We start from the raw sequence: 16698 nt of genomic DNA, 5'->3' as shown, positions 1-16698 counted from the left end.
ATATCTTTTGGGTGTAATTTTGAAATGATTTTTAATTAAATGAAATTCATCATAATTACTCGAAGAACACTAGTGACAGCTGTCTGTGATGAAAAGCTTGTGAGGCATGAAGAAAAGTGGTTTGATTTATTGTCAAACAGGAGTATAATTGATTTTGGGTTTCCACTCCCCCCACCCTTAACCTTATAAAGACGAACAAGTCAACATAGAAAAAAGTCAATTTTAATGACAGATATCGAGTTTATTATTTTGGGGAATTTTAATTTTGAAAAATGCTTTGTGGGAGTTGTCCATAGTTACGGAAGAGAATTATTTCCTTTTGAAATTAATTCAAAAGCAAACAAAAGGAGTATGTTGGCATAATAAATGAACGGCATTGGTTAATTGAATTTCAGTAAGTTCATAGAAAATAGGTAGCAATACTGCGTCATCTAATTAGCATGCTTGTATTATCTGGGCTATAGGTTATGGAATCTCAATTGAGGTGGCAATACGCTCAATGAGCAAGACAACGTCAAAAAGCAAAGAAGGTAGAAAGGATGGATTTTGTGAATCCATCAGAGACACTCTTGACTTACAGGATCTGAGACCAAAAACCACAATAGAGATACAAGAGGTGGACTCCCTGTCCACATTCGAAGAAATTGCAGATGCGTTTAATAAAACTAGCAACACGATCTCACAAGAGATTAGCGTTCACATAAACAGCTGAGATCAGAAGAGTGCGTTTGTCTCGCTACCTGTCAAAGGAGCGGAAAAGATAATGGAGACAAGCCCACTCAAGATAGGCAGTGCTTCAAGTGCTTTATCAGAACAGGTCACTTCCAATATGACTGCAAAGTCCCTGAAATGAGACCAAAATAAACGGAAACAAGAGTGTGGTGGAAGAAGCCTAAAAAACTATCCGAGGCGGTAATAATTAAGCCAAGGGAAAGACACATCTACGCCGATGTGCTAAAAAATTGTGCAGACAAATTGTAAAACACAGCGAAACGAAATGACGATTCGCTCCATCAACAAGACAATGTCAAATGCAATTCTCTTACAAAGGCTGTAGAAGAGGATAGATTTTGTGAATCTTAAAAACGCCGCCTTGGTAGCGGCACGACCACACAAGAGATAAGCGTTCACCTGATGACATTAAAAAGACGAAATCAGATGATTGCTACCTGTCAACGGAGCGACAAATATTATGGAGACGAGCCCACTCGGCGCTTCTGGTGCTTTATCAGAACAGGTCATTTAACTTAGGAGACGCCCGTCTATCTCAAATAGTTCTTGAACAGAATGCAGGCATTGCAATTTTCCTCAAGCAGAACGCCAAGAAATCAAGCGGATTGTGATTCGAATACATCACAGGCATTGTCTCGTTGTGAATACCGGACAGAATGGGAGAGAGACAGAAAAAGCGGAAATGGAGAATATTTTGTATGGATTCAAATGAAAAACATAATTTGAATGAGTTGTTGTATCATGCCAAGTAACTGAGTGGATGAGTTTAGAGGAATTCAAGGGCACATTGTGCGTGAAGGAGACTTAAATGTGCGGGCCGCCCACTGGGACATGGTCTACACTGACTCAAGAGGGAGACGATTAAGGGAGATGGTTGCGAAACAGGAGCATCCATAGGACTATCGTTAGACAACTCAGTAGCGAAGGGATCATACCAGTTCAATGCAATGAGCCCCAAATTATGGAAAATACACTAGACGCAATAATCGAAGGCTGCAATAAGATTAGAAAGAAATTCGGCAATTGATACTCCCAGGAAATAGGGGTGCCTTGATGTGGGTTGATGTATTCGCAGATCTGAGAAGAAACTGCCTAAAGCGAAGACGAATATACAAAAGAGTACGACGCGGTTCGGTTGAACAAGAATACGATGAGCAGGCTAAGTTAGGTGGCCCGATATTTCAGGCTCACTTGGACAGTTCAGTCCTTTGTGATACCAGAATGGTGAACTTCTCTCTTTTTACTGATTGCTACCCCAAGAGACCCCCTTTTTATAGCAGAATCGGAGATCCAGTGAAAGCACTTAGAGAAGCTTTGAAACACTCAAAAATGTCACCAGAATTACTGAGAGGGAATAATCCACCGCTACATCATTTTTGGTGTTTGGTCGAAACTGGGTTCGAAATCACGACGATGTGTACACATTGTGGGAGCCATCGATTGCACCACGATGGCTCCCACAATGAGTACAAGGGCGCCAAAAATGCCATAAATAACCGCAAGAAACTTCAATAGGAGGAACTCCGAAACAATTGAATCAACAGAGTCGATGACCCGAGAGAACAAGATGCAGCAACCTTCACTCCATTCACGAAGGAAGAACTTAAGCTGGCTGGATATCCGTAGAAATACTAAAGAAGATAATAGAAAATCGGTATAATCCGCGCATAGCCGAGATTCAGCTAGATTCTTGAAAATGACGGGATATTGGTAGAAATACTAAAGATGATAACAGAAAATCGGTCCGAAATTCTCCTTCGCAAGTACAATTTGCGCATAGCGAAGGGATTTTTTCCCTAGGCCTGGAAAGAGCAGAAACTAGTAAAGGAAAAGGATCACGTCAAGGCTAGACTAGACTAAGGAATTCAGATAAGAGGGGGACTCTCTCATACACAATACGATTTCCGGCCAGGAAAATTCTCGATGGGAACACTTAAGGATATAATGGACGTGACTTTAGCTCCCATAAGCAAAACCATCACAGCAGACCTGTCGTAAGACTTGCAGCCATTGACGTATGAAATGCTTTCTGTAAGAAGATTCTAGAACCTGACGAGATACCCGTAGATCATCTATGCTTCTCCAGTCTAGGCTAGAATAAAAAATCCAAATAAGAGAAAGATTCTCTCAGAGACAAGACGAGTTTCAGAAAACTCCTCAAAGGAAGCACTTAAGGATGTAATGGACGTGACTCCAGTGACCCATAGGGAAAACCCTCACAGCAGACCTGTCGTAGGACTTGCAACCCTTGACGTAAGAGATGCCTTCTGTAACAAGATTCTTGAACCTGACGAAATACCCGTAAAAAGAAGATAAAGAAGATCACCGAAAATCGGTGCGAAATTCTCCTCCGCTCGTATAACTCGCGCATAGAAGGGGGAATTCCTCCCTCGACCTGGAATTTTCCTCAGAACTGGCGAAACTATGGACAACAAAAGTCGTTGACGCTACAAAAGACGTTGCTACAACATCCAATCCATTCACGGAGGATTAACTTCAGCTAAATAATAAGATTTCTGAACCTGATGGGATGGGAATACTAACGAAGATAACAGAAAATCGGTCTGACATTATCCTTCGCTCTTATAATCCACGCATAGAAAGAAATTTCCCACAGACCTGGAGAGAGCAATAACTACTGAAGCAAAATAATAATCATGCCTCTCATCTCACTCCATACAGGTGCCATATTCTTATCAAACCAAGGCTAGAATAAGCAATCCACATAAGAGGAAGACTCTCTCAGAGAAAACACGAGTTCCGGCCAGAAAAGTCCTCGATGGAAGCACTTAAGACGGACGGACATGCTCAGATCGACTCAGAATTTCACAACGACCCAGAATATATATACTTTATGGGGTCTTAGAGCAATATTTCGATGTCTTACAAACGGAATGACAAAGTTAATATACCCGCATCCTATGGTGGAGGGTATACAAATCCAAATAAGGGAAAGATTTTCTCAGAGACAAGACGAGTTTCAGAAAAATCCTCAAAGGAAGCACTTAAGGATGTAATGGACGTGACTCCAGTGACCCATAGGGAAACCCATCACAGCAGACCTGTCGTAGAACTTGCAACCCTTGACGTAAGAGATGCCTTCTGTAACAAGATTCTTGAACCTGACAAAATACCCGTAGAGCTACTAAAGAAGATCACGGAAAATGGGTGCGAAATTCTCCTTCGCTCGTATAACTCGCGCATAGAAGGGGGAAATTTCTGCCTAGACCTGGAATTTTCCTCAGAACTGGCGAAACTATGGATAACAGGAGTCGATGACTCTACAAAGACGTTGCTACAACATCCAATCCACTCACGGAGGATCGACTTCAGCTTTATAATAAGATTTCTGAAACTGATGGAATACCCGTAGAAATACTAACGAAGATAACAGAAAATCGGTCTGACTACGCTCTTATAATCCCCACATCTGGAGAGAGCAATAACTACTGAAGGAAAATGATACTCATGCCTCTCATATCACTCCATAAAGGCGCCATATTCTTATCAAGCCAAGGCTAGTATAAGCCATCTAGATAAGAGGAGGACTCTCTCAGAGAAAATAGGAGTTCCGGCCAGAAAAGTCCTCAATGGAAGCACTTAAGAATGTGATGGATGGATGGATAGTCTAGCGATCCATTGGTAAACCATCGCAGCAGACTTGTCGTACGACTTGCTACCTTTGGCGTTCCGATCCGAGCTCTATATTAAATGGACTGGCAAACATACAAAGGTATGTGAACAGCGGCACTCCCCAAGGAGGAGTTCTATCACCTCTTCTTTGGAATGTTGCTATAAACAACCTTCTGGTTTCTCTAGAAAAAGAAAGAATAAAAGTGGTGGCATACGCAGACGATGTGGCGCTAGCAGTCAGGGGAAAATTCCCATCCACAATCAGAGATGTTATACAGAAAGCCCTCCGGATGACTGAGAAATGGGCAAAGACAGAATTAGTCAGGTACTGCAAGGATCGCAAAACTCCCACGGTTAGGCCCATTTCCTTAGGGGGTATTGAAATTCCCTTTAGTGAGTGTGCAAAATACCTTGGCGTTATTTTGGACAGGAAGCTGAACTTTAAGCTTAATATTGAAGAAAGAGCGAGGAAAGCAACGGTAGTTTTGTACTCGGGAAAAAAGTGGGGACTAAAACCAAAAATTGTACATTGGCTATACACGGCAGTGGTTAGACCTATAATGCTATATGGTGTTGTAGTCTGGTGGCCGGCTCTTCAGCAACCGACAGGTTTAGATAAAGTTCAGCGTATGGCGTGCTTGTGTATCTCAGGCGCATTCAGTAAGACAGGAACAGATTCTCTTAATGTCATACTGCATCTATTGCCTTTAGACATTTTGGCCAAACAGTCAGCTGCAACAACGGCTGTGCGGTTGCGTGAGCTATCACTGTGGTCGGAAAAAATGTACGGTCACAGTTCGGTCCTCAAAATAATACCAGATATGCCTAACGTGGTGGATTACACTCTGGCGAAACCACTTTTCGATAAAAAAAAAACAAGTAAGGAAAGTCTAAAGTCGGGCGGTGCCGACTATATTATACCCTGCACCACTTTGTAGATCTAAATTTTCGATACCATATCACATTCGTCAAATATATTGGGGGCTATATATAAAGGTTTGTCCCACATACATACATTTAAATATCACTCGATTTGGAAGAATTTGATAGACTTCTACAAAATCTTTAGACTCAAAATTTAAGTCGGCTAATGCACTAGGGTGGAACACAATGTTAGTAAAAAAATATGGGAAACATTTAAATCTGAAGCAATTTTAAGGAAACTTCGAAAAAGTTTATTTATGATTTATCGCTCGATATATATGTATTAGAAGGTTAGGAAAATTAGAGTCATTTTTACAACTTTTCGACTAAGCAGTGGCGATTTTACAAGGAAAATGTGGGTATTTTGACAATTTTTGTCGAAATCATAAAAACATATATATGGGAGCTATATCTAAATCTGAACCGATTTCAACCAAATTTGGCACGCATAGCAACAATGCTAATTCTACTCTCTGTGCAAAATTTCAACTAAATCGGAGTTAAAAATTAACCTCTGTGATCATATGAGTGTAAATCGGGAGAAAGCTATATATGGGAGATATATCTAAATCTGAACCGATTTCAACTAAATTTAGCACGCATAGCTACAATGCTAATTTTTCTCCCTGTGCAAAATTTCAACTAAATCGGAGTTAAAAATTGGCCTCTGTGGTCATATGAGCGTAAATCGGGCGAAAGCTATATATGGGAGCTATATCTAAATCTGAACCGATTTCAACCAAATTTGACACGCATAGCTACAATGCTAATTCTACTCCCTGTGCAAAATTTCAACTAAATCGGAGCAAAAAATTGGCCTCTGTGGGCAAATGAGTATAAATCGGGCGAAAGATATATATGGGAGCTATATCTAAATCTGAATCGATTTCAACTAAATTTGGCACACATAGCTACAATGCTAATTCTACTCCCTGTGCAAAATTTCAACCAAATTGGGCCAAAACTCTGGCTATTAGAACCATATTAGTCCATATCGGGCGAAAGATATATATGGGAGCTATATCTAAATCTGAATCGATTTCAACTAAATTTGGCACACATAGCTACAATGCTAATTCTACTCCCTGTGCAAAATTTCAACCAAATTGGGCCAAAACTCTGGCTATTAGAACCATATTAGTCCATATCGGCCGAAAGATATATATGGGAGCTATATCTAAATCTGAACCGATTTCAGTCAAATTATGCACACTTAACTGCACTACTAATTGTACTCCTAGTGCAAAATGTCAACCAAATTCGGCCAAAAATCTGGCTTCTGGGCCATATAAGTCCATATCGGGCGAAAGATATATATGGGAGCTATATCTAAATCTGAACCGATTTCAATCAAATTTTGCACACTTGACTATACGACTAAGTGTTATGTTTGTACAAAATTTCAAGCAAATCGGTATAAAACTCTCGCTGCTGGGTTCATATAAGTGCATATCGGGCGAAAGATATATATGGGAGCTATATCTAAATCTGAACCGATTTCTTCCAAAATCAATAGGGTTCTATTTTGACCCAAATTAGGAACATGTACCAAATTTGAAGAGGATTGGACTTAAATTGCGTCCTAGACTTTGATCACAAAAATGTGTTCACAGACAGACGGACGGACGGACAGACGGACATGGTTATATCGACTCAGGGACCCACCCTGAGCATTATTGCCAAAGACACCATGTGTCTATCTCGTCTCCTTCTGGGTGTTACAAACATATGCACTAACTTATAATACCCTGTTCCACAGTGTGGCGCAGGGTATAAAAAGTTTGAAACTCTAATTGCCAACAGTGATGCGTGGTGTGCACAGACCCCGGGGAATAAGATATATATAGTTTTATTTATTTATTTATTTATTTATTTAGGCTTCCTAGCACAACAAGATGTTTAATCTTATAAATTACAGTACTAGGTTAGTAATTGAATATTATATCATTGAAGCAAAAAAAGATTACAATAAAAACTAAATAATTTGTGAACAGGTTTTTTTTTTGATTGAACATAAATATAATAAATAGTTGCAATAGAAAAAAAAAAAAAAAAAAAGATTTCTACACTGATGGTTCCAAATTGGATGGACATGTGGGTTTCGGAGTATATTCTAAAGATCTGGAACTTCGAATAGCGAAAAGATTACCTGATCACTGTAGTGTTTTCAGGCTGAAATATTAGCAATAAGAGAGGTGGCGAATTGGCTGAGAAGTAATGCTCCAAAAAATGTTGGCATTAATATATGCTCAGACAGTCAACCTGCAATAAAATCCGTGGACTCTGTGCTCCTTAACTCGAAAACGACCATCGACTGCCGCAAATCTCTCAACGAGATGGCTGAGCAGAACAATATTCCCCTAATATGGACGCCTGGCCATAGGAACATACCGGGGAACTGCGAAGCAGATGAGTTAGCAAGGCTAGGAACTAGAATCTGTTGGTATGTCTTTGCCTACCTGCAAGCTCTTACTGCGTGAGAAGGCTGTCACGATGGCAAATGTTCGATGGGAGAATTGCAAGGGTTGTAACGACACCAAGCAAATATGGCCCCATTTAAACTTGAACCACACACTAGATATGCTAGTGTTCTCAAGACGTCAGATATCACTTCTGATATCTGCTAAAACGGGTCGCTGCCTGATAGGCGAATTTGCAGAAACTATTGGTGCGAAGTATAATGACTATTGTATGAGCTGTCATAATGCGGAGGAAAAGGAATCAATTAAACGCCTCTTGTGTGAGTGTCCTGCATTTTGTGTAAGGCGTAAGCGAATTTTAGGGGCATATAACTTTGGATTACTGGCGAACCTGGAAAACGTTAACTTAAGCAGTCTGTTAATGTTTTTGGAACAATCTGGTTAGTTCAACAAAAGAAAATAATAGTGAAGGTTCAGTGGTTAAAACTAGAAGTGTCCATATGTAATAGGTACTTTTAGTTAAATGTGGTATCACAATGGACTGAATAGTCTAAGTGAGTCTGAAACTTAATCGGGATGCCATTTTAACCTAACCTAACATTTGACGTTAACAAACTGTCTGTCTAGAAACCAGGCACCAGGTCCAGGGTTCAATTCTGGGTCCCCAAATATTTGCAGCCCACACCCGTAAATTTATTTCAAGTATTCAAAACAGTTGTCATCTTCCAGTATCCCCAGGGTGGAAAATTTTCCTTTATGATTTCTTCAACAATCATGACAAACGTCTTGGAATGCCAACGATTTATTGGATTAACGTTTCTCATAGTGAATAATTTATAGGAGTTTCCTATGCAATCTCTGGTCTTAAGTAACTTCATTTTATTTTTACGATTCGCGTAATCATCATCAGCACAGTCATACCTTCCATGATAAATAGGTAATTTCTGAGAGACTCCTTCTGCCAAGCTATAGTGGTAAGGGAGGTCAATGGTATAGATATCAAATATTTCACACCCTATACGAATTTTTTTTTTTGGGATGGTGAGGGGAAGGGATTTTTGGGAATTTATGGTTTTTATTGCCTTAATCCTTTATTTGACTCTGTTTAAGTGAAAAAGCATCTTACCTTAGACAATTCTTACTAACCTGTAAATTTTATTCTCTTTTATTTCTCCTTATGCTGGTCCTTCGGCATTCTCGCTTTGGTGATGCTGCTCTCGTCTTTTTTGGAATGGCCAAATGCTTGCCACAAATAAATACAAATGCTTGGAATTGCCATGAAATTCACCTCTACCCCATGCGGCTTGGGTTTTTTTGTGGATGACATTGTGTGCACTCGATTTTCTACTTCTGCCTTTTGCGACAAAAAGGTCACGTGCTGGCAATTCGAAAGGGTCGTCTTATGACTCCAAGCACATTTACGGCTTTAAGCGGAGATCTTCATGTACAGATACAATTTTCCTTAGACGATGGAGATAATGAGACGACTGTAGTCGACCAAAAGCATAACCAACTGTTGGAGACAACATCAACAACAACATCACGCACCATTGGTAAAAAGCATCAGGCATCATCAAGTGCGCTAGAGACTGATGGTGGAACTGAACCAAATCTCCCCCACAGGGGAGGAGAGAACTTCATCACAAATACTTTGGTCATTAGCAAATACATTGAGGAAGATGTGGTAGCATTGACACCAGTGGTAGTGGCCACCGAATCAGGGTTATCAACTGCATCGCCTTTGGGAACTGCGGCACTGGCATCCAACGATTCTTTGGTTTTGCAACGCAGACGCAAGGAAATCATACAAAATATCCCAGTCTATCCGGATCCCCGTCATAATGTCACCCAAGTTGCAGTGCCATGTCAGACCTTTATGTTTGGTGGCCTGTATGAAATGCAATTGGTGTCCAATCTACAGACCACCAATGTATTGCCCGTCAATGCATCGGCCACGAACAAGGCGGAAGTTACGCCCACCATGACCACAACGACGACAACCCTAATACCAGCAGCCGATGAGCGTTTACGCCAGACCCTTGATGTACGATGGCCCAGTGCCGAAATGATTGTTAGTCCAGTACGTTTAACCACATATCCTGATGGTCCCGTGGAGGTTACATTACGCTTTCCCGAGGTCAACTGTGAGAATGCTTGGAAACGTGAAGATCTACCGGAATTTTGGCTAGAACTCATTTACTGTGGCAAAGAGCGTGCTTGCTCTCAGCTAATGCCGCACAATATCTCCAAATCGAGTATACTGTTCGCCGAACAAGTTCGAGGATTTCCCAAAGAGAAATCTTTACGTTTGTCCTGTGATCTATTTGGATTGGCTGGAAATTATGCCGTGCAGTTGAGACCTATGGTGCCCGCTCCCCATTTACCCATAACTCGAAGATATCTCGCGGTGGATTGGAGTGAGAAATATGTCTTCAATGTCTATGCCCGTAGTATATTTCCCTGTGATCCCCACACGGGTATTGGAGTTCTCTATGAATATCCTGCGTGTATTTTGGATCAAGGAGATCGTGTGAGAGTTTATGCCAAGCTAAGAGCCGATGTGGCATCACTGAAACCACCCACCACTCTACATTACATAGCCGAGCAGAGAGTTGTGAAAAATCAATATTCTTTGTATTTTAATTGTGAACTCTTCACCGAGAAATATGTCGAGTATTGTTTTGTCTATGTAACCCAGGCCATATCGGGTGCAGTGGCCGATGTACGAATGGATTGTGTGCCCACGTTACCAGTGAAAGGTAAGTTTTTGTGAAAATCTCAAACATTTTTCATTTTTCCAGACTTTCAACTCTCCATAGAAATAAAATTTGGACAAAATTTCCTATGAAAACAAAATTTTGACAACATTTGCTATGGAAATAAAATTTTGACAAAATTTTCTACAGAAATAAAATTTTGATCAAATGTTCCATAGAAATAAAATTTTGCCAAAAAGGCGGGCATGCTAACCCTTGCACCACGGTGACTCCCGTTTAAGGGTAAGGGTTTTACTATGATTTTTAGACGATGCGATTCATGTGAGTTGCCACAGACTCACACCCAAGCATATTTACTCGCTCGGCTCGGTTGGGAGCTAGACAAAGTAGTCTTTGTCTTTTCTTTTCAGAGGTTTCTCGCTGCAAATCGTTTAGTCATCTCTGGATTCGGTGCTTTTGCTACTTTCCTAATCAGTCTATCATAATTCGTACTCGAGGTTTTCAAACTTTATTGAGGCGTTTGGTTTAAAGGTTTTGTACAACCGACTTATCTTTCAGTAATCGCTTACATAGGCTTGACTGCCACCGGTGCTTCCTTTGGCTTGGGTTTTCCTCTACCCAAGCTCGAGTAAACTCCATGGGACACATCCCTTAAACTCCTAAAACTGTCCTCACAGTAATGTCCATTGCAGGGCTTTATAAGGAGTTCTTTCGGCCCCTGTTTTCTCTAAGGTGTTTCCTCTGACACTTTTGTCTTCTTTGCTCTTGCTCGACTGAGGGACTTTTCTTTCTTCCTCATTATCCAGAGACTCCCTTTTGAAACGCCTAAGTAGGGCTTCATTCTGTGCTTTTTCAAATTTTGATAATGAAAACCCGATTTGGCGCGCTCTAATTTGGTAAAATTCTCAACGGTTGTCGATCTTCTCCGTTGCCCTTTGAATTGTTTAGATTTTCGCATCTCTTGGTATTGGAATTTATAATAATACCACGGAGTGTATCTACTCCTGCCTTTTCTTCAATAGATGGTAGTGTGCCGGGGGAGTGCGTCCTTTTAACTGACGACTGGATTATCTCAGAGATATCTCTAAAATTCGAAGCTAGCTTCTTATCATCTATTCTCCTCTGGAGTGACCCCAAGGTTCTCTATGCAACCAGTGAGATCCTTGTGACAAAATACCTTAATGGAACATTACGTTCAGATGGTTGCCAAAATTTTATTTCTATAGAAAATTTTGTAAAAATTTTATTTCTATAGAAAATGTTCTCAAAATTTTATTTCTATACAAAATTTTGTCAAAATTTTATTTCTAAAGAAAATTTTGTCAAAATTTTATTTCTATAGAAAGTTATGTCAAAATTTTATTTCTATAGAAAATTTTGTAAAAATTTTATTTCTATAGAAAATTTTGTAAAAAATTTATTTCTATAGAAAATTTTATCGAAATTTTATTCCTATCGAAAATTTTCTCAAACTTTTATTTCTAAAGAAAATTTTGTCAAAATTTTATTTCTATAGCAAATTTTGTCAAAATTTTATTTCTATAGAAAAATTTCATTGCTATAGAAAATTTTGACAAAATTTTATTTCTATAGAAAAAATTTGCAAAATTTTATTTCTATAGAAAATGTTCTCAAAATTTTATTTCTATAGAAATTTTTGTAAAAATTTTATTTCTATAGAAAATTTTCTCAAAATTTTATTCCTATAGAAAATTTTCTCAAAATTTCATCTCTATAGAAAATGTTCTCAAAATTTTATTTCTAAAGAAAATGTTATCAAAATTTTATTTCTAAAGAAAATTTTGTCAAAATGTTATTTCTAAAGAAAATGTTGTCAAAATTTTAATTCTATAGAAAATTTTGTCAAAATTTTATTTCTAAAGAAAATTTTGTCAAAAGTTTATTTCTATAGAAAATTTTTGCAAAATTTTATTTCTATAGAAAATTCTTTCAAAATGTTACTTCTATAGAAAATTTTGTCAACATTTTATTTCTATAGAAAGTGTTCTCAAAATTTTATTTTTATAGAAAATTTTATTCGTTTTGTTTGTTATTGTTGGCTTCTCTTCAATCGTTATTGTTGTTTTTTTTTTTTTATCTCAGCTTAAAGCCATGCATTGACTAAACTACAAGTGTAGCTTAACCATTTGAGTTTGGCAAAGGAAAAGAGATATGCTGGCAAATTTGTTTAGGCAGTAGCCGACTATCAAACCCTTTTTCGGGAGGTTCCAGTGTAGTTCACGTTGGGTTGGGTGAATTACCCGAATTTATTCTGATAATTGGTTGATAGTTTTGCTGCAAGTAGAGGATGCTGATGAGGAATGTGGTAATTCCGAAACAGCTGTACATCCAACCATCTTGCAGTCTATAGGGCTTTGCCCAAATAAATTTGACAAGCAAAATTTTATTTTTATAGAAAATTTTATTATACCCTGCGCCACACTGTGGAACAGGGTATTATAAGTTAGTGCATATGTTTGCAACACCCAGAAGGAGACGAGATAGACACATGGTGTCTTTGACAAAAATGCTTAGGGTGGGCTCCTGAGTCGATATAGCCATGTCCGTCTGTCCGTGAACACATTTTTGTAACCAAGGGATTAGGTAGTAATTTAAGCCCAATCGACTTCGAATTTGGCACAAGTATGTGTTTTAGGTCAAAATAGAACCCTATTGATTTTGGAAGAAATCGGTTCAGATTTAGATATAGCTCCCATATATATCTTTCGCCCGATATGCACTTATACGGCCCTAGAAACCTGAGTATTACCCCAATTTGGTCGAAATTTTGCACTAGGAGTTCAATTAGCATTGTAGCTATGCGTGCCAAATTTGGTTGAAATCGGTTCAGATTTAGATATAGCTCCCATATATATGTTTTTCTGATTTCGACAAAAATGGTCAAAATACCAACATTTCCCTTGTAAAATCGCCTCTGCTTAGTCGAAAAGCTGTAAAAATGACTCTAATTTTCCTAAACTTCTATTACATATATATTGAACCATAAATCATAAATAAATTTTTGCGAAGTTTCCTTAAAATTGCTTCAGATTTAAATGTGTCCCATATTTTTTTACTAACATTGTGTTCCACCCTAGTGCATTAGCCGACTTAAATTTTGCGTCTATAGATTTGTAGAAGTCTATCAAATTCTGTCCAGATCGCGTGATATTTAAATGTATGTATTTGGGACAAACCTTTATATATAGCCCCCAACACATTTGACGGATGTGATATGGTATCGAAAATTTAGATCTACAAAGTGCTGCAGGGTATAATATAGTCGGCCCCGCCCGACTTTAGACTTTCCTTACTTGTTTTTATATAAAATTTTCTCAAAATTTAATTTTTATAGAAGGATTTTATTATACCCTCCACCATAGGATGGGGGGTATATTAACTTTGTCATTCCGTTTGTAACACATCGAAATATTGCTCTAAGACCCCATAAAGTATATATATTCTGGGTCGTGGTGATATTCTGAGTCGATCTGAGCATGTCCGTCCGTCCGTCCGTCCGTCTGTTGAAATCACGCTAACTTCCGAACGAAACAAGCTATCGACTTGAAACTTGGCACTAGTAGTTGTTATTAATGTAGGTCGGATGGTATTGCAAATGGGCCATATCGGTCCACTTTTACGTATATCCCCCATATAAACGGACCCCCAAATTTGGCTTGCGAGGCCTCTAAGAGAAGCAAATTTCATCCGATCCGGCTGAAATTTGGTACATGGTGTTAGTATATGGTCTCTAACAACCATGCAAAAATTTTGCCTTTTGGAGAAGCAAAATTCCTCCGATCTGGTTGAAATTTGGTACGTGGTGGTAGTATATGATATTTAACAACCATGTGAGTTGAAATTTGTTGATGACAGTCTTTCGTAGAAGTTTCTACGCAATCCATGGTGGAGGGTACATAAGATTCGGCGTGGCCGAACTTACGGCCGTATATACTTGTTTTTATATAAAATTTTCTCAAAATTTAATTTTTATAGAAAGATTTGTCTAAATTTTATTGTTAAAGAAAATTTGTGTCAAAATTTTATTTCTATAAAAAATTTTATTTCTAAAGAAATTTTATTCAAAATTTTATTTCTATAGAAAATTTGTACAAAATTTTGTTTCTATAGAAATTTTTTACAAAATTTTATTTCTATAGAAAATTTTTACAAAATTTTATTCCTATAGAAAATTTTTTAAAAATTTTATCTCTATAGAAAATGTTCTCAAAATTTTATTTCTATAGAAAAATTTCTCAAAATTTCATTGCTATAGAAAATTTTGACAAAAATTTATTTCTATAGAAAATTTTTGCAAAATTTTATTTCTATTGAAAATTCTTTCAAAATGTTATTTCTGTAGAAAATTTTGTCAACATTTTATTTCTATAGAAAGTGTTGTCAAAATTTTATTATTATAGACAATTTTATTTATATATACAATTTTCTCAAAATTTAATTTTTATAGAAAGATTTGTCTAAATTTTATTTCTAAAGAGAATTTTTGCCAAAATTTTATTTCTAAAGAAATTTTTCTCAAAATTTTATTTCTATAGAAAATTTTTACAAAATTTTGTTTCTATAGAAAATGTTTACAAAATTTTATTTCTATAGAAAATTTTTACAAAATTTTATTTCTATAGAAAATTTTGTCAAAATTTTATTTCTAAAGAAAATTTTGTCAGTGTAAAACAGAGTGTGAAGCTGTGTACACCAGAACAAATCCTTGAAAACGGTTTTGACGAAGTCAACCGAAATATTGGAAATAAAGATAAAAGAAAAACATCATATCTATGTTTTTTAATCGACCTATAGCCGAAACTATGAAAAATAATTCTTAACGATAAATAAAAAGGTCAACGATAATCATCCAGAAAAAAAATTTTATTTCTATACAAAAATTTCTCAAAATTTCATTGCTATAGAAAATTTTGACAAAATGTTATTTCTATAGAAAATTTTTACAAAATTTTATTCCTATAGAAAATTTTCTCAAAATTTTATCTCTATAGAAAATGTTTTCAAAATTTTATTTCTATAGAAAAATTTCTCAAAATTTCATTGCTATAGAAAATTTTGACAAAACTTTATTTCTATAGAAAATTTTTGCAAAATTTTATTTCTATTGAAAATTCTTTCAAAATGTTATTTCTATAGAAAATTTTATTTATATATAAAATTTTCTCAAAATTTAATTTTTATAGAAAAATTTGTCTAAATTTTATTTCTAAAGAGAATTTTTGCCAAAATTTTATTTTTAAAGAAATTTTTCTCAAAATTTTATTTCTATAGAAAATTTTTACAAAATTTTGTTTCTATAGAAAATGTTTATAAAATTTTATTTCTATAGAAAATTTTGTAAAAATTTTATTTCTATAGAAAATTTTGTAAAAATTTTATTCCTATAGAAAATTTTCTCAAAATTTTATTTCTATAGAAAATTTTGTCAAAATTTTATTTCTAAAGAAAATTTTGTCAAAATTTTATTTCTAAAGAAAATTTTGTCAAAATTTTATTTCTATAGAAAAATTTATCAAAATTTCATTGCTATAGAAAATTTTTGCAAAATTTTATTGCTATTGAAAATTCTTTCAAAATGTTATTTCTATAGACAGTTTTGTCAACATTTTATTTCTATAGAAAGTGTTCTGAAAATTTTATTTTTATAGAAAATTTTATTTATATATAAAATTTTCTCAAAATTTAATTTTTATAGAAAGATTTGTCTAAATTTTATTTCTAAAGAGAATTTTTGTCAAAATTTTATTTCTATAAAAAAATTTATTTTTAAAAGAAATTTTTCCCAAAATTTTATTTCTATAGAAAATTTTTCTCAAAATTTTATTTCTATAGAAAATTTTTACAAAATTTTATTTCTATAGAAAATGGTTACAAAATTTTATTTCTATAGAAAATTTTGTCAAAATTTTATTTCTAACGAGATTTCAACAGACCATCAGTGATCAAGGTCCAGGGATTTCCTCTATCAGAGCTCGAAAAAGCCCCACGGATCCATCTCCTTCAACAGACAATCTTCTCTTTTTATTCGAGTTAATTTGGGATATCTTTAGCCTGGATAAGGGCTCTCCCTTTCGCTTTTATTATTAAAATATTTACAGGTAAAAAATTTCTTATTACGGAACGACTTGAAATTAAAAAGAAAAACAACATCAATTAATATAATTGAATCTTTGAAAAATATTCCATATCCATATCACTTCATGTCATTTGTATTTCATTGTTTCGATACAAATGCCTACTGAGAACGCCAT

General features: G+C 36.0%; 1 protein-coding gene across 1 annotated transcript in view; it reads left to right on the top strand.

The window, feature by feature from the left end:
* Nucleotides 1–8971: 8971 nt before the first annotated feature.
* gogo (thrombospondin-1 like protein golden goal) overlaps nucleotides 8972–16698 on the top strand; it is a 71365-nt gene continuing 63638 nt past the window's right edge. Inside the window, exons 1-2 of the mRNA XM_075306620.1 lie at nucleotides 8972–9017; nucleotides 9080–10468. Coding sequence (XP_075162735.1) covers nucleotides 8972–9017; nucleotides 9080–10468 — 1435 coding nt within the window. The remainder of the gene's footprint in view (nucleotides 9018–9079; nucleotides 10469–16698) is intronic.

The sequence above is a fragment of the Haematobia irritans genome, chromosome 4, assembly GCF_050003625.1.
Source record: "Haematobia irritans isolate KBUSLIRL chromosome 4, ASM5000362v1, whole genome shotgun sequence".
Taxonomy (NCBI): domain Eukaryota; kingdom Metazoa; phylum Arthropoda; class Insecta; order Diptera; family Muscidae; genus Haematobia; species Haematobia irritans.
Note: the sequence above shows the minus strand (reverse complement) of the source record. Positions and strands in the feature narration are given on the sequence as shown.